Source organism: Capra hircus, chromosome 17 (genome assembly GCF_001704415.2).
Source record: "Capra hircus breed San Clemente chromosome 17, ASM170441v1, whole genome shotgun sequence".
In the NCBI taxonomy this organism is placed as follows: Eukaryota; Metazoa; Chordata; class Mammalia; order Artiodactyla; family Bovidae; genus Capra; species Capra hircus.
This window is the reverse complement of record NC_030824.1, coordinates 36,415,651-36,435,552: the sequence shown is the minus strand read 5'-3', so window position 1 is coordinate 36,435,552 and position 19,902 is coordinate 36,415,651. Positions and strand designations below refer to the sequence as shown.

Sequence of the window (19,902 nt, the reverse complement as noted above, 5' to 3'; positions counted from 1 at the left end):
CCCGTTGATCATTAAGGTCATTTTCCACAGTTACAGCTGGTATGACCATGTTTACATTCCTGCAGTGCAGGACAAAACAAGGTCTGTACATTCATAATATATCATATAAATTACACTTTAACTGAAAAGGGACTACATTAAGAAAGTAAACAATAACAAAAAAAACAGAGCCCATCCAATAAGACAAGTTTGGATTTTTGTTGGGGAGTGTTTGGAGCAGGGGAGAGTGAGGAAGGGATAAGAAAACTTTATGCCAATTTCATTTAGTTTAGGGTGAATGATTAGGCAAGTGTGAAATTGCCAACATCCGTTGGATCATAGAAAAAGCTACAGAATTTCAAAAAAACTACTTCTGCTTCACTGACTACACTAAAGCCTTTGACTGTGGATCACAACAAACTGTGGAAAATTCTTAAAAGAGATGGGAACACCAGACCACCTGACCTTCCCCCTGAGAAATATGTATGCAGGTAAAGAAGCAACAGTTAGAATTGGACATGAACAACATTATTTCAAACTTAGGAAAGAAATACATCAAGGCTGCATATTGAAACCCTGCTTATTTAACATATATGCAGAGTACATCATGCTAAATGCCAGGCTGGATGAAGCACAGGCTAGGAGAAGTATTAATAACCTGAGATATGCAGATGACACCACCCTTATGACACCACCACTTTAGCAAATAGGAACTAAAGAGCCTCTTGATGAAGACGAAAGAGGAGAGTCAAAAAGCTGGCTTAAAACTCAACATTCAGAAAACTAAGATCATGGCATTAGGTCCTAATACTTCAGGGCAAATAGACGGGGAAACAATGGAAACAGTGACAGACTTTCTTTTCTTGGGCTCCAGAATCACTGCAGATGGTGACTGTAATCATGAATAAAAGATGCCTGCTCCTTGGAAGAAAAGCTGTGACAAACCTGCTGCTGCTGCTGCTAAGTCGCTTCAGTTGTGTCCGACTCTGTGCGACCCCATAGACAGCAGCCAACCAGGCTCCGCCATCCCTGGGATTCTCTAGGCAAGAACACTGGAGTGGGTTGCCATTGCCTTCTCCAGTGACAAACCTAGACAGCATATTAAAAAGCAGAGACATTACTTTGCCGACAAAGTTCCATCTAGTCAAATTTATGGTTTTACCAATAGTCATGTATGGATATGAGAGTTGGACCATAAAGAAGGCTGAGTGCTAAAGAACTGACGCTTTTGAACCATGGTGTTGAAGACTCTTGAAGAGTCCCTTGGACTGCAAGGAGATCAAACACAGTCAATCCTAAAGGCAATCAATCCTGAATATTCATTGGAAGGACTGAGGCTAAGGTTGAAGCTCCAATACTTTGGCCACCTGATGCAAAGGGGGCTGAGTCATTAGAAAAGACCCTCATGGCTGAGAAAGATTGAAGGCAGGACCAGAAGGAGATGACAGAGGATAAGATGGTTGGATGGCATCACCGACTCTATGGACATGAGTCTGAACAGGCTCCAGAAGTTGGTGATGGACAGGGAAGCCTGGCATGCTGCAGTCCATGGGATCACAAAGAGTCGGGTATGACTGAGTGACTAAACTGAACTGACCTAGTGAAAATAAGAAAGAAAACTGCAGGTGTCACTATTATTTTTAATCATTATCACACAAACTCTGTATTACTGTTATTGTTCTTACAGCAACTCTCCATAAAAGTCAATAGCGTAACATAAAATAGTAATCCAGTGAAGCCATTTTTTTAAGTAAGCAATATACTTAATGCATATATACCACCTTTTAATTATCTGGCTTTAACTAAAGGAAAGTAGTTAGATAACTTGGAGAAATGATAACTGATCTCCATAGAGCTGACTCTAAAAAGATGACTTGAATATCAGTGCTGGAACAAGACTATGATCATTTCATGATATGAGAATACAATATGCTGCTACTGATAACAGAAAGATTAACTTGTTTTAAAAATCTGATGTACAAGCAAACAGACAATAAATACTTTGTTGAAAATGTGAAAATACAGCCTATAGCCTTAACCAGTGAAGGGTCATTCCATTACTACCTAGAAGTAGGCTACAGAAAACTCTGTGGGTAAGAAAGAGTGCTTTTTTCCTCCAAAAGCAAAAGGAAAAACAAAAACAAAAACCAAAATCAAACCTAGGAAGTTAGCACTGAGAAGAAAATCTGGGTTAGAATAATTCAAGTATTTCTAACAGGTCACAGTAGTAATGAAAAGTTCTGTAAGGCCTCTAGAAAACATGTGATTTTGTACAGTACATGCTGAGGAATTATATCTGGATGCCTGACCTAAAAGTGCAATGCCACTAGCTGAACTGATATGTCACCTGAATCCAAAATTCTGTCTTTTGTATGACTTAAAAAAATTAATTTATTTATTTTAATTGAAGGCTAATTACTTTACAATATTGTGGTGGTTTTTGCCATACATCAACATGAATCAGCCACAGATATACATGTATCTCCCCATCCTGAACCCCGTCCCACCTCTCTCCTTACCCCATCCCTCTGGGTTGTCCCAGAGCACCAGCTTTCAGTGCCCTGCTTCATGCATCAAACTTGCACTGGTCATCTATTTTACATATGTAACATATATGTTTCAGTGCTATTCTCTCCAATTGTCCCACTCTCGCCCTCTCCCACATATTCCAAAAGTCTATTCTTTACATCTGTGTCTCTTTTGCTGTCTTGAATACAGGGTCGTTATTACCATGTTTCTGAATTCCATACATATGTGTTAATATACTGTATTGGTGTTTCTTTTTCTGACTTCACTCTGTATAATAGGCTCCAGTATCATTCACCTCATTAGAACTGACTCAAATGCATTATTTTTCATAGCTAAGGAATAATCCATTGTGTATATGTACAACAACATCCTTATCCATTCTTCTGCCAATGGACATCTAGGTTGCCTCCATGTCCTAGCTATTGTAAATAGTGCTGCAATGAATATTGGGGTACATGTGTCTCTTTCATTTCTGGCTTCCTCAGTGTATATGCCCAGCAGTGGGATTATTGGGTCGTATGGCAGTTCTATTTCACTATTTTTAAGAAATCTCCACACTGTTCTCCATTGTGGCTGTACTAGTTTGCATTCCCACCAACAGTGTAAGAAGGTTCCCTTTTCTCTATACCGACTCCAGCATTTATTGTTTGTACACATTTTGATGGCAGTCATTCTGACCAGTGTGAGACGGTACCTCATTGTGGTTTTGATTTGCATTTCTCTGATAATGAGTGATGATGAACATATTTTCATGTGTTTGTTAGTCATCTTTATGTCTTCTTTGGAGAAATTTCAGGTTTAGTTCTTTGGCCCATTTTTTGATTGGGTTGTTTATTTTTCTGGTATTGAGCTGAACGAGCTGCTTGTATATTTTTGAGATTGATTTTTTGTCAGTTACTTCGTTTGCTATTATTTTCTCCCATTCTGAAGACTGTCTTTTCACCTTGCTCATAATTTCCGTCACCGTGCAAAAGCTTTTAATTAGGTCCCTTTAGTTTTCATTTCCATTACTCTGGGAGGTAGGTCATAGAGGATCTTACTGTGATTTATGCCAGAGTGTTCTACTTATGTTTTCCTCTAAGAGCCTTACAGTTGCTGGTCTTACATTTAGATCTTTAATCCATTTTGAGTTTATTTTTTTGTATGGTGTTATAAAGTGTTCTAGTTTCATTCTTTTACAGATGGTTGACCAGTTTTCCCAGCACCACTTGTTAGAGATTGTCTTTTCTCCATTGTATATCTTTGCCTACTTCGTCAAAGATAAGGTGCCCATAGGTGCATGGATTTATCTCTGGGCTTTCTATTTTGTTCCACTGATCTATATTTCTGTCTTTGTGCCAGTACCACACTGTCTTGATGACTGTAGCTTTGTAGTATAGTCTGAGGTCAAGCAGGTTGATTCCTCGAGTTCCATACTTCTTTCTCAAGATTGCTTTGGCTATTCAAGGTTTCTTGTGTCTTCATAAAAATTGTGAAATTATTTGCTCTAGTTCTGTGAAACATACTGTTGGTAGCTTCATAGGGATTGAGTTGAATCTATAGATTGCTTTGGGTAATATACTCATTTCCACTATATAGATTCTTCCAATCCATGAACATAGTATATTTCTCCATCTATTTGTGTCATCTTTGATTTCTTTCATCAGTGTTTTCTATATACAGGTCTTTATTATAGTTTTCTATATACAGGTCTTTTCCTTCTTTAGGTAAACTGATTCCTAAGCATTTTATTCTTTTTTTTTTTTGCAATGGTGAATGGGGTTGTTTCCTTACTTTCTCTTTCTGTTTTCTCATTGTTAGTGTATAGGAATGCAAAGGAATTCTTTGTATTAATTCTATATCCTGCAACTTTACTCTATTTATTGATTAGCTCAAGTAACTTTTTGGTGGCTTCTTTAGGGTTTTCTGGGCTTCCCTAGTGGCTCAGATGGTAAAGTGTCTGGCTGCAAAGCAGGAGACCTGGGTTCAATCCCTGGGTTGGGAAGATCCCCTGGAGAAGGAAATGGTAGCCCACTCCAGTATTCTTGCCTGGAAAATCCCACGGACTGCGGAGCCTGTAGGCTCTCGTCCATGGGGTCGCAAAGAGTCGGACACAACTGAGCAACTTCACTTTCACTTTCACTTTTAGGGTTTTCTATGTAGAGGATCATGTCATCTGCAAACAGTGAAAGCTTTACTTTTTTTTCAATCTGGATTCCTTTTACTGCTTTTTCTTCTCTGATTGCTGCAGCTATGACTTCCAAAACTATGTTGAATAGTAGTGGTGAGAGAGGGCACCCTTGTTTTGTTCCTGATTTAGAGGAAATACTTTCAATTTTTTGCCATTGAGGATAACATTTGCTGTGGTTTTGCCATATATGGCTTTTATGTTGAATTATGTTCCTTCTATGCCTGCTTTCTGGACAGTTTTTATCATAAATGGGTGTTGAATTTTTTCAAAGGCTTTCTCTGCATCTATTGAGATAATCATATGGTTTTTATCTTTCAATTTGTTATATGGTATATCACATGGATTGATTTGCAAATACTGAAAAATCCTTGCAGCCCTAGGAGAAAGCCACTTGGTCATGATGTATGATCTTTTTACTATGTTGCTGGCTGAATCCAAAATTCTTTATGAAGTCATCATCACTAAGGAAGGTAATTTTGAATTTGAAGTTCAACTGCCAAAAATTTCTTATTTCCTGGTACAACAAACTGTAAAAGATTAAATTCAGTTTCAAAGATAGATACATTTTAACACTAACAGAAAACCTTATTAAGGGATCATAAGCTGTGCTGCTATGCTTTTTGTTCTATTTGAGGTCAAATATACATCCAATTATTAAAAACAGAAGAAAACAGCAACTAGCGTCAGCAAATTTTATGAAATACTGCTAAATGCTTAATATGCATTATCCCCCTAACTGCTTACAACACACCTTTGAGGTGAACACACTTATCATAATTTTAGAGAAAAAAATATTGAGGTGAAAAAAAGATTAAGTAATTTGCACAGTCACACAACTTAGTAGATGACAGAACAGATATTGAAGCCTCTTAATTGTTATGCTGACAAATAGAAAAAATGCCCCAAATGGTTAGCCACCAATAGGCAAAAAAGATAAGCAACAGATTATAATACAAACATTATGTGAGCTATTCACAGAATTTTATTAGTGAAAGAGCTTCAGGAGAATCATTTACTCTAAGCTATCTCACTTAAAGCCTGAGGAAAACAAAGCAAAAGAAATTAAGTGAAATACCAAACGTCCTAGACAAACTCAATGACAGAAAATAGAGTATTTGACTTTCCAGACTACTAATACTACACTTTCTAAAAACCGTATGTTTTCTGATTTTCAAGTTCTAAAAATAAATAAATAAATAAGAAAATGTCCTAAGACTAGACACAATACTAGCAATTTAAATTCAAAGGGTTTTTTTGGAAGAGATCAAGTGGCAAGGGCAAAGTTTAACTTTCAATAAATAGCTGCTGGCATGGCTTAGTTTGAACATTCTTTGGCACTGCCTTTCTTTGGGATTGGAATGAAAACTGACATTTTCCAGCCCTGTGGCCACTGCTGAGTCTACCAAATTTGCTGGCATATTGAGTGCAACACATTCACAACATCATCTTTTAGGATTTGAAATAGCCCAACTGGAATTCCATCACCTGCACTAGCTTTGTTCGTAGTGATGCTTCCTAAGGCCCATCTGACTTCACATTCCAGGATGTCTGGCTCAAAGAGAGTGATTATCACCATTGTGGTTATCTAGGTCAAGATCTTTTTTGAATAGGTCTTCTGTGTATTCTTGCCATCTTTTCTTAAAATCTGCTGCTTCTGTTATGACCATACCATTTTTCCTTTACTGTGCCCATCTTTGCATGAAATGTTCCCTTGGTATCTCTTATTTTCTTGAAGAGATCTATAGTCTTTCCCATTCCATTGTTTTCCTCTATATCTTCACACTGATCATTGAGGAAGGCTTTCTTATCTCTCCTTGCTATTCTTTGGAACTCTGCATTCAAATAGGTATATCTTTCCTTTTCTCCTTTGCCTTTTGCTTCTTTTCTTTTCTCAGCTATTTGTAAGGTCTCCTCAGACAACCATTTTGCCTTTTTGCATTTCTTTTCTTGGGGATGGTCTTGATCACTGCCTCTTATACACTGTCATGAACCTCTGTCCATAGTTCTTCAGGCACTTTGTCTATCAGATCTAATCCTTTGAATCTATTTGTCACTTCTACTGTATAATCCTTAAGAGATTTGATTTAGGTCATACCTGAATGGTCTAGGGGTTTTCCCTACTTCCTTCAATTTCAGTCTGAATTTGGCAATAAGGAGTTCATGACCTGAGTCACAGTCAGTTCCCAGTCTTGTTTTTGCTGACTGTATAGAGTTTCTTTATTTTTGCCTGCAAAGAATATATTCAATCTGATTTCAGTATTCACGATCTGGTGATGTCCATGTGTAGAGTCTTCTATTGTGTTGTTGAAAGAGGGTGTTTGCTATGACCAGTGCATTCTCTTGGCAAAACTCTATTAGCATCTGGCTTGCTTTGTTTTGTACTCCAAAGCCAAATTTCCGTTACTCCAGGTATTTCGACTTCCTATATTTGCATTCCAGTCCCCTATAATGAAAAGGATATCTTTTCTGGGTGTTAATTCTAGAAAGTCTTGTAGATTTTCATAGAACCATTCAACTTCAGCTTCTTCAGCATTACTGGTTGGGGCATATTCTTGGATTACTATGATACTGAATGGTATGCCTTGGAAACAAACAGAGATCATTCTGTCGTTTTTCAGACTGCATCCAAGTACTGCATTTCAGACTCTCTTGTTGACTATGATGGCTCCTCCATTTCTTCTAAGGGATTCTTGCCCACAGTAGGAGATACAATGGTCATCTGAGTTAAATTCACCCATTCCAGTTAATTTCAGTTCACTGATTGCTAAAATGCCGATGTTCACTCTTGCCATCTCCTGTCTGACCACTTCCAATTTGCCTTGATTCATGGACCTAACATTCCAGGTTCCTATGCAATACTGTTCTTTACAGCACTGGACTTTACTTCCATCACCAGTCACATCCACAACTGGATGCACTCATCTCACATGCTAACAAAGTAATGCTCAAAGTTCTTCAAGCCAGATCTCAACAGGACATGAACCGTGAAATTCCAAATGTTCAAGCTAGATTTAGAGAAGGCAGAGGAACCAGAGATCAAATTGCCAACATCTACTGGATTATCGAAAAAGCAAGAGTTCCAGAAACACATCTACTTCTGCTTTATTGATTACGCCAAAGCCTTTGACCATGTGAATCAAACTGGAAAATTCTTCAAGAGATGGGAATGCCAGACCACTTGACCTGCTTCCTGAGAAATCTGTATGCAGGTCAAGAAGCAACAGTTAGAACTGGACATGGAACAACAGACTGGTTCTAAATCTGGAAAGGAGTATGTCAGGCTATATATTGTCATCACCCTGCTTATTTAACTTATATGCAGAGTACATCATGTGAAATGCCGGACTACATGAAGCACAAGCTAGAATCAAGATTGCCAGTAGAAATATGAATAACCTTTGTCACTCACTTCCAATAAATTATTAATTAATAATTATTGAAGGACAGTACTGAAGGACAGACAGGAGAAATATCAATAACCTCAGATATGCAGATGACACCACCCTTATGGCAGAAAGTGAAGAAGAACTAAAGAGTCTCTTGATGAGAGTGACTGACAGAGGAGTGATAAAGTTGGCTTAAAACTCAACATTCAGAAAACTAAGATCATGGCATGTGGTCCTATCATTTCATGGAAAATAGATGGGAAATAATGGAAACAGTGAGAGGCTTTATATATTTTGGCTCTAAAATCACTGCAGATGGTGACTGCCGCAAAAAAATTAAAAGATGCTTGTCCCTTGGAAGAAAAGCTATGACCAACCTAGACAACATATTAAAAAGCAGAGACATTACTTTGCCAACACAAGTCTGTCTAGTCAAAGCTATGGGTTTTCCAGTAGTCATGTATAGATGTGAAAGTTGGACTATAAAGAAGGGTGAGTGCTGAAGAATTGATGCTTTTGAACTGTGGTGTTGGAGAAGACTCTTGCGAGTCCCTTGGACTGCAAGGAGATCCAACCAGTACATCCTAAAGGAAATCAGTCCTGAATATTCTTTGGTAGGACTGATGCTGAAGCTGAAACTCCAATACTTTGGCCACCTGATGCCAAGAATGACTCATTTGATAAGACCCTGATGCTGGGAAAGATTGAAGGTGGGAGGAGAAGGGGAGTACAGAGGATGAAATGGTTAGAGGGCATCACCGACTCGATGGACATGAGTTTAAACAAGCTCCAGGAGGGGTGATGGGCAAAGAAGCCTGGAACGTTGCAGTCCATGGGGTCACAAAGAGTTGGTCATGACTGAGCAAATGAACTGAACTGAGCATAGATTACTTTGAAAAAAAGAATTTTATTGATAACTAGTTTTGAGAGACTAATAGTATCTACTTACAAGGGTTAGATACATATGGAGTCTCACATTTCCTCATAAACTATTTAACTTTTTAAAAAAGGAATAATAAATCCCTAGAATAGATAAGATTGATGAAACTAGATAAGGTTATTTCTATTCTAGTTTTACTTGCCAAAATAACTATGTTATGATAGTCCTGCCACATTTCACCTGACTAGGTAAGTGCCTCATTGATAAGGGTGACCAATAAACCCACCAAAATTACCATAAATTGGGGTGTTAGTTTTAATTTTTCCATGACAAAGATTTCAAGTGCTTAAATTCATAAAACAACAAAAATAACATAAATACATGTAAAAATATGTCCGACTGTTCTATTAATCTAGTGGAAACTAAACCTGACTTATCTCTTTGTTTTAGTGTTTTCCACCATTCCAGTCACAAATTCAAGTACAGTAGTCATAGATTATGCTCTTCCAATTTTGCCCCTTTAATCACTACTGGGTTTTTTCCAGTCTTCTCAAGGGCTTTTCCCCAGTCTTCTCAAGGGCTTTTAAATGTGTCTGACACCTGCCTGTTACTTTTGGCTTTTATAATTCATATCCAGCTTTTATAAATTCCAAAATGTCTAGGGAAGGCAAGTTAACCCAAGTGTTAACTATGGTTAAATATTATGGAATAAGCTCATAAAAACCCAAACTCACATGAAGTAGAATTACATATAGAAACGTGAGCAAAGGATCTTGAAAATTAATAAAAAGTACAGCATTAGCACACAGAAAAGGCCACTTTGGGAAGGTACTTCAAAGAGTTTGAAAACTGGCATTAGGTACTAGGCAAGAAATGCCTGGGTGAGGAAAAAAATCTAAAAAAGTGAGAGCAGCTGACAAGGAAGGAAAAGAATCCAAACTGTTTTCTCAAAAATTATAACACAAAACTTCCCCACAATTCATTCATTCAAGAAAAGAAAAGGACACATTTCTTTGGAACTTAACAATGCGGGCACCATGCTGACTACAATTCAGCTAGCTATAGTGTGCCTGTGCACACTCCCTGGCCCCAGAAAAATCCCTTATATTATTATTGATCACTCTCATCGCTGTCAATCTTCTTTACTGACTACTGTACAGAATCTTAAACGTGAGGTCTCAACTTCCATTTTTTCATCCCTAGAAATGACCATTCTCTTGAGCTACAAATAGTAGTAGAAGTAGTAGTGTTAGTCGCTCAGTCATGTCTGACTCTTGGCAACCCCATGGACTGCAGCCCGTCAGGTTTCTCTGCCCGTGGAGTTTTCCAGGCAAGAATATTGGAGTGGACTGTCATTCCCTTCTCCAGAGGCTCTTCCCTCCCTTGATTGAACCAGGGTCTCCTGCATTCCAGGCTGATTCTTTACCATTTCAACTAAAGGGAAGCCCCCTTCAGCTACAAATTTGTGTTCAACACCCTTTTAGACATCTCTGTCATCCTATTCTAAAGGCATTTCAAACTCCACAAGTCTAAATCCCAAATGGGTACCTGCTTTCCCACCTCGAACCTACTTTTCCTCATCCGCTAACTCTTCCTAGAGTTAGTGTAGTTTTAATGACCTGCCAGTCATTAAAAGCAAAATTTTAATCGTCTTTAACTTCTTTCTCATTTCTCAATACAATTAATCATCAAGATTCTAAACACTAATCATTTTGCTACTTCATTTGTTTATTCTCACTAAATTATGAGCTTTGGTAGGTAGCAAGAAACCCTTCTAACCACTTCATTTACCATGTACAGTGCCTGACACACAGAAGGTGCTTAATATATATTTGAGTTGTTGCTACAAAGTAAAATATTTACAAATAGCTTAAGTGTTATAGACATGAATTAAATTTCATTCAGAGGAGATTTAAAAGAAGGAAAAAATAACCAATCTCTCTCAGCTGAAATCCACAAGTAAAAAATTAAACTAACACAATAACAAAGTTTTCTATTAAATATTCTATTTCTCTTTCCTGGAAATGTAAAAGCATTCTTCTCTTTTATATTTCTCTAGGTCTTCCTGGATTCCAAATACTAAACGTTTTATTATTTCTTGTTTATATATTGTAATTTTTTTTTCTTTTAGCCAAATGTTATAGAATACTTCCATGTCAAGACATCAATTTGATACAAACTCAACTAAAAAAGATAATTCATTAACATATGGTTTTAATATATGATATCTCAGCTTTAACATGGCAGCATATATAGTGCACAAAGGCAAAACCAATACAATATTGTAAAGTAATTAGTCTCCAATTAAAATAAATAAATTTAAATTTTTAAAAAATTAAGTAAATTCAATCTAACTCCTACATAACTTTGTGCTTCTGACCACGGATCAGTAACTATTCTATCTGTCCTAAGAAAAATAGAGAACTATTAGTTATTCCCTAGTAGCATTAAACATTACTAACTAAGTATACGTCCTTAACTCTGACGTCAGTAACTGTCAAAGGGTATGGGGCACATAAGACAACCCTATTTGGAGACATAACGGAGATTTTAAATTTAAAAAAAAAAAAAACACAAAAACTCTAACAGAAGTTAAAAAGAAACAAATGGTTTCACATTCTAGATGAGCCCAAATAGCAATAAAAACCTGTAGAAAGAGAATAAAGACTTAGGGTCCACAAAAGGCATGGAATTGGACATAGTTACTGGCGAGACTCTAAATTAGAATCTGCACCCAAGGTGAAAGAAAAAATATAACTAAAACACTAAAAGCAAGTATTCTTTATAATGTTGAGGTCTGGGTCTGGGGCCAGAACCAACATACCTTTATTGGCTTCAACAGAGAACTGAAACAGCCAAGCTCATAGCAGCCCCAAACCCAGTTTTCTCCAGCCAACCTCCTCTAAGGGCTTTTCTCAATAACTTTCCGCTAACTTGGGGAACATGAATAGGAGAGTGATGAACAGGTCTCCTCCAAAGCCCTCAACCAAGGAATTGACAATCTCCCCATGATTCTTGTCCTTCCATGCATTCCACCCATCATGTACAGCACAATACAAAAATCTGAGCTGGCCTTTAAAACTTCAGTTATACTCAGTCAGGTCATAATATGGCTCGATCTGTGATACTGGCCTTAATACTTAAATAAATTCACAGATTTTTCTTTTTCTTTGGTAAAGTTTAAGGTTTACAGAGGTCTTCCCTGATGGCTCAGTGGTAAAGAATCTGCCTGCAATGCAGAAGACGTGGGTTCAATCCCTGGGTCGGGAAGATCCCCTCGAGGAGAAAATGGCACTCCAGTATTCTTGCCTGGAAAACCCTTTGAACAGAGGATCCTGTCGGGCTATAGTCCATGGGGCAGCAAAGAATCAGACACAACTGAGCACTCATGCAAGGGTTATAGAAGAACTGAGTATACACTACCAAGACTTTCCATATAATCACTCCTACCCCAATACACATTCAGTTTCTCCTATTCTTATCATATATTATTAATATGGTATATTTGTTACAACCAATGAAACAGTAATGATATACCCAGGAAACCACAACAGTGTATTTCACTCTTCTGTCTTCTTGGGCTCCTTCTGGCTGTGACAGTTTCTCAGACTTTCCTTATTTTTGATGACCCTGACAGTTTCAGGGGCTTCCCTCATAGCTCAGTTGGCAAAGAATCTGCCTACAATGCAGGAGACCAGGGTTCAATCCCTGGGTCAGGAAGATCTCCTGGAGAAGGAATTGGCAAATGGCAACCCACTCCAGTATTCTTGCCTGGAGAATTCCATGGACAGAGGAGCCTGACAGGCTCCAGCCCATGGGGTTGAAAGAGTCAGACACTACTCAGTTTCAGGAGTAGTGGTCAGGTATTTTACAGAATTAATGTCCTTCAATTTGGGTTTGCCTGCTGTTTTTCTCACAGGTAAACATGGGTTGTGAGTGTTTGGGAGGAAGACCTTGGGAATAAAGTACCATTCTCATCACATCATACATACAAGGGTACATACTAACAATATGACTAATCCTAATGATGTTAACCCTGATCACCTGGCTGAGGGAGGTTTCTCCACTACCAAGTAACTCTTCGCTTCCCTCCTTTCCACACTGAATCCTCGATAAGGAAGTCATAACTATCTGCAGGATTAAGCAGTTAGGCCCTCTAAAACTTTCATTTATGTTTTTAATATAATTCTCTCCAAAGGCCTATACAGGTGAAAAAACTAAGTCTTAGAGAACTTGTTAAGGCTATAGACCTAAAAAGTGCTAGTATTAGAAACTGAACCAAAGCTATCTGAATCCCAGCTTCATGCTCTTTTCATTGTAACACACTCAATTTCAAGGGCACAAATTATATGCTAATGAGTAAATTTCAAGCTCTACATTATTCAACCTGTAGCCTTTGCTCCTGAACTTCCATTTAATTCATCAGATTCCTGTTTCTTTGGCAGTGCTTACCCTTTCTTATTAATTCAACCAACTTCCACTCCTAAGCTATGCTATTTTATTCAGTTTTCTTTGCCCTTGAGAAGCAAAATTATTTTTTAAACTAGGTCCCAGAAATGTCTTTCCATGTCTCTGAACCTGCCCTATAGAAACTGCCTGAACTACCTTCTCTAGTAACTTGGTGTAATTAATGAAAAAAAATACTGGACACTAGTTTTATTTAAAAAAAAAAAAAAGGAAAATTGTATTATACAGTGGTTCAGAGCTTAGACTCTGGAGTCAGAAAGTCCTGAGATCAAATTTCGGTTCTATCACCATTCCTTTGACTTGGAAAAGTCACTTCACCTTCTTAAACATCACTATTCTTATTTGTCATCCTAGAAACTAATCTTAAAGCATTTTATATATAAAAGAGGTATCTATGCAGATTTCCATGTAGTATCTGTAAAATGAAAACTCTATGATTTATAGACTAGCCTACATGATTTTTTTAAAAAGCTTAAAGATAGACATGGAATTTATACAGTTCAGATTAACTTGTACCTTTGGTAACAGAATAATAGTAGGGCATCTAGTTAAATGGACAATAGTAATTATTCTGAATTGTGCACTGATTTCAATAAAATACAGGGTTGTATTTTTGTTTGTTTGTTTTTCTGAAAATGGGATATATTTTGGACAATTCCTCTATGAGAGATGTATCAGAAAAAATTTCCTCCAAAAGTCAAGAATACACTAGGTTCATTATATTCTTGTACTTGCCAATACTGTTCATAAAGGACTTGCCAAAAATCCCTGTCAGAGGCCTAACCCCCCTTCTTCCAGAATCAGTAACAGTTCTTCATAAAGTGAAGTAGCCCAGCTATTCAAGGGTAATTAATCTATTGTAGCACTCCAGACAAAAAGCAAGAGAGAAGCAGAGAGGAAATTTCAACTGGAAAATATTTTGACGTAATTGACCCAGATGACAAACTAAACTTAAGCATATGTCAAGTGCTACAGTCTGTACAAAAACACATACAGATGCCAAAGGATATTAAAAGCCCACACAAGCCAAGATGAAGACTTAACTCTGAGTAGAATATAAATCTTGTAATCACTGTTTAGAAAAGATGCACAGGGGGAGCTAAAGGGTTCTTTCATAAACTAACAGAAAGAAACATTTAAAGTTTTAAAACTCTATATCTTGGAAATTAAAGGTAATCACCATTGCAAAAAGTGTTAGGGAATTTATTCTTTCCAATATATCCAAAACACTTAGGTCTCCCAATATCGGTATCTATTTTTTTCTGGTCACTTTCAAAATGTGTAAGATTTGTCACTGCAGTAAGTTCAAATTTAATTATAATATTTAAATCTCATAGAAAACAAATATCTATTTTGAAAACGAGACAACTTTTTCACAGGAAAATAAAACTTGCAAGAATACAACATGAATCCCTAACTTCTTTAACTTGATTTCCTCATACATAAACTATATGATACAGCTATTTTGTGCATGCTAAGTCGCTTCAGTTGTGTTCAACTCTGTGTGACCCTGTGGACTGTAGCCCGCCAGGCTCCTCTGTCCATGGGGATTCTCCAGGCAAGAACACTGAAGTGGGTTTCCCTGTCCTCCTCCAGGGGATCTTCCCGACCCAGGAATCAAATCCACATCTCTTATGTCGCCTGCATTGGCAGGCAGGTTCTTTACCACTAGCGCCACCTGGGAAGCCCATAGCTACTTTAACTTTTCTCATAAATTCATCAGACCAAGATGAAAGAACCAATGAAAATGCATAGAAAAGCAAGTTATTTTTGTGTTCTTAATTTTTTCTTTTGTAATTTTTAAACAGATAGGAAAATCTGAAAGAACAGTAAATGAACATCCATTGTTCATTAACTATATCCTCCACCCAGATTCAAAAATTGATTAATACCTTCAAAGTACACGAAATTGTATAATGAATAAAAGTCCACGTTAAATAAAAATTAATAAGTAGGATATGTAACCCTCTCTAAGAAAATACAAACTCAACTTATGAAGAAAATTTCTTAACATCATGTATCTTTTGTGTATGTGACCTAAAAGAATTAAATACTTAGTGAAAGGCATTTATAAGTTAACACATGGTTATTTTATATGAACAGTGTCCAAGATAAACCTTACAAAAAATCTTTTCACTATTTTCTTACCATGAAAAAAGACCAAAGTGAAACTATAAAGTTATGAAAGGTTTCATAGTCAAAAATTGTAATAAATATATTTCTAAGTAATCCTAGGGTAGGCCAGAAAGCAGTCCTGGTAGCAACTGTTATTTTCAATCACAAAAGAGTGAGATACTAATTTGTAAGGAAATATATATGCTTTTTCTTCCTTGATATTCAAGTGTAAATAACTGTGAGCTAAGTCCTCATTAAATAAGTTTCAGGTATCCAGTACACAGGAAAAATTCAAAAATTATGACTATACAGTTGTGGAAGGTAAGCATAGAGAAATGAAGATGACAGGGGAAAAAAAAAAGGAGGAAATGCCAATAAAATGGCCATGTTCACAAGATAAGAGAACAAGGACCAAAGAGAAATCAAGATGTCTCTGGAAATTTCAAAATCACTCATTACTCCAACATTTAAAACTGCAACCCTTAAAACTATGGTTGTGAGTCAGCATAACTAATCATAGTGAAAATGGTCTCCTCTCCAAATCCATATCCAATATCTTCGACAAGATGAAAAAAAACAGGCAAACACTAGTGACTGTGATGATACTGATTCTTAAAAAGAAAACAGCCTAAATACATCTAAATAACATTCCACAAAAAGTACAGCTGATCCTTGAAAAATGAGGGGGTGAGGGCTCTGATCATCCATGCAATCTAAGTATAACTTACTATAACTTCATATACACAGTTCCCCCATATCCGCCAATTCAATCCACCATAGATAATGTAATATCATAGTATTTACCGTTAAAAAAAAAAAAAAAAAAACCTTTGTATAATTGAAACCACACAGTTCAAACTTAGGGTGTTCAAGAATCAACAGTAAAGTATTAATAAAAGACTGACCTTCTGAAATGTTTATACTAAACTAACTGCGAAAACTGCCAATGATTTCAATGTTTTAAGACAGAAAACATTTTATTATGAAAAAAATTCCCTGACAACAGCAAAATAAATTATCATGTGTCTTTTCCCTAAATGACTTTGTTGGTTAACATATTTAAATATGTATTTCTGTGATAAAGTCTACAGAGATGAATTTAAGGCTTTATATACATACGTGTGTGTGTACGTGTGTGTGTGTACATATCCTGGAGGAGGGCATGGCAACCCACTCCAGTATTCTTGACTGGGAAATCCCATGGACAGAGAAGCATGGCAGGCTAGAGTCCATGGGGTTGCACAGTCAGACACAACTGAACCAACTTAGCATGCAGTGAACAAACAATATGTGTGTGTATGTTTCAGAATATATACCTTCTGACTAGAAAAATATTTTAATTTATTTTTTCCATATAAAGTATCTGAGTTCTTTGAAACTATTATGTTTATAAATATTAAATTTATTAAATTCATAATTAAATTCATATTTAAGTCATGGGTCAGCAAAAGTGATTAGCACAATTTAAAAATGTAGAAAAAAAAGAAAATCGGTTTCTATTACATATGGGTGAGCATAAGAAATACTGAAAATCAAGAAACTAAACCATGATTTGCTGATTATAGGCACTAATTTATTTATCTCTCATCTCCCTATATTATATTGCCATTAACTGCAAAAAAAAAAAAAAAATTCAACTACTCCTTAAGAGGGTGGTCCATGCTCTCCTAAGGGTAGGAATTGGGGGTGGGGGGGGGTGGGCTGCTGGAGAGAGAGAAACAGTTTAATAAACTTAAACCTACCTTTATAGCCAGGAAATTCAGTCCACTCTCATTGGCCAAAGCCTTTGCAATCATTGTTTTAGAGCATCCAGGTGGCCCATACAAAAGAACTCCTTTGGGTGGCTGAATACCCATTTGGGTGAAAGACTCAGGATGTTTCAAGGGCCATTCCACAGCCTGTTTTAGTTTCAGCTTGACATTTTCCAGTCCTCCTATATCTGACCAGGATACCTGTGAAACAAAGAAAAAATTTAAAACATATGTATACAAGGAAGAAAACAGAACTATTTAAAAATCAATAATTTCCTTAAAAAATTTTCAACAAGAACTAGGAGTTTATAAAATGTGAGCTGCGTATTATAGAAATACTAAAGAAAACCAAAATGTTACTGCTTGCAAGTCTTACTTGTATAAGTAACTGTTTAAACAATTTAATATACTGTTAAGTCTATATTCTATTCTACATGCCTTTAAAAACTAGCTTTCATCTGAAAATAGTTTGAATCAGTGATTCATGGTCAAATCTACATATCTAATTTCTTATATTTCTTTTCTTGAAAGCAAAAAATATTTTCTTGAAAGCAAAATTACTTTCAAATATACTTCTGTAGGTCCTTATGGAACATATAATCTTTTCTGCCTTTGGTATATTAATAAGAATCCTCAAAATTTTGTTCTTCTCAAAATGTTCCCCAAACAAGAGAGCTCTTTATGTTTATTTACTTAATAAATGTATGTTACATACCATATAAAGTACACAAGAAATAGATGAGACATAAATTCAGATCCTAAAGAACTTAACAAATATCAGTAACACACATATAAACAACCATAGTACAATGCAAAGTATACTAAGCACAATGACAAAGAAACAGAAAAATCCTTTGGGAGTTCCTAGGAAGAAAAGATTATTCCCAGCTGGAAGGTAAATCTGAAAGCCAACTCTTGAAGCATGGATGAAATCCAGAAATATGAAAATAGGGAAATGGTTAGGTAGAAGCCAAAAAATTATGAAAGGCTCAGAAGGAAACATGAAGAACATGAGAGAAAAAAAGACTTGAGAGGGAAGTCAAAAAAGAAAAGAAAGTTCTTTTTTCTAAAAAAAAAAGCAAATTCAAGCCATCTAGTGGATAACCTTGAAGACTAGATGGAGCTCAAGAATCTCTTTATTCATAAGAAGTCTTTGAAGGTTTTTAATCTAGAAAGCAATATGCTTTGATCTGTGCTTCAGAAAGACTTCTCTGACAAGATTCACTGGAGAGGAGGGTGTCTTCAGAGAGAACAATTAAGGATCTATCACAAACATACTTAAAAAAAAAAAGTAAAGTGAAAATGAACGTGCTCAGGCCTGTACAATTCTTTATGCATGGACTATACAGTCCATGGAATTCTCCAGGCCAGAATACTGGAGTGGGTTGCCTTGGCCTTCTCCAGGGGATCTTCCCAACCCAGGGATCAAACCCAGGTCTCCTGCACTGCAGAGCCACCAGGAAAGCCCAAGAATACTGGAGTGGGTAGCCTGTCCCTTCTCCAGGAAAACTTCCTGACCAGGAATTAAACCAGGGTCTCCTGTAATGCAGGCAGATTCTTTACCAGCTGAGTGACCAGGGAAGCACCTTGCCCCCCACCAAAAAAAGGCAAGCCTGAACTACAGTAATCACATGGAAATGATGAAGACACACCAGAAAAATACTGCAGGTCTACAGCTGAGGATTATGAAGGCAGTGGAAGAAAGAAGGAGAATGTGAAGCTAAAGATTTCAAGATGGATTGGTAAGAATATAGACCACAGTAAAAATGATTGGTAGGTGAGAAAGTAAGAGTTTTGGGGGGATACACAGGGAGGCCGGGCATGCTGCGATTCATGGGGTCACAAAGAGTCAGACACGACTGAGCGACTGAACTGAACTGAACAGAGTTGCATATATTCACAATTGAATATATATCACAAATGGAGTCGAATATGTGTCACAAATGGAACTCTGGAAAGATAATAGGGTTGAAATGTTGGATTTCAGAGTTATCCACCTACAAACAATAGAAACCATGAGATCAACTAAAATTGCCAACCATGATAAGAGAGATGTGGGTAAAAGGAAGGTCGATGGATACTACCTACATTTAAGAGGAAAGAGGAAAAGAAAGAGGAAGAAAAGTCAGAAACAAATAATCTATTGATAGAAACATAAAAAAGAGATAGGTTTTGTTTGTTACTATCAGGTAAAGATTATTTTTTCCAAACAAATTTGCATTTTTGGCGGGGCGGAGTGGGGGCGGATTCTGTGGCTTCCCTGGTGGCTCAGAGGTTAAGGCATCTGCCTGCAATGTGGAGACTTGGGTTTGATCCCTGGATCGGGAAGATCCCCTGGAGAAGGAAATGGCAACCCACTCCAGTATTCTTGCCTGGAGAATCCCACGGACGGAGGAGCCTGGTAGGCTTCAGTGCATGGGGTCGCAAAAAGTCAGACATGACTGAGCGACTTCACTTTCTCTCTTTCTTTCTTTCTTTCTTTCTGTTGTTTTTGTTTTTTGTACACAGAACCAGGATAATTCTGTCTTATTGACCATAACACTGAGATAAGATTTAATTTTTTTTTTTTTCTAAATTGCTTTCTTGGGATTTATTTCAACAAGTGAGATTACTAGATTAAAAGGC

The 19,902-nt window shown here is 36.9% G+C and overlaps 1 protein-coding gene across 1 annotated transcript in view; it reads right to left on the bottom strand.

Moving 5' to 3' along the window:
* Positions 1–19,902, bottom strand: part of SPATA5 (spermatogenesis associated 5) — a 347,905-nt gene that overhangs the window by 246,364 nt on the left and 81,639 nt on the right. Inside the window, exon 11 of the mRNA XM_005691277.3 lies at positions 17,269–17,478. Coding sequence (XP_005691334.2) covers positions 17,269–17,478 — 210 coding nt within the window. The remainder of the gene's footprint in view (positions 1–17,268; positions 17,479–19,902) is intronic.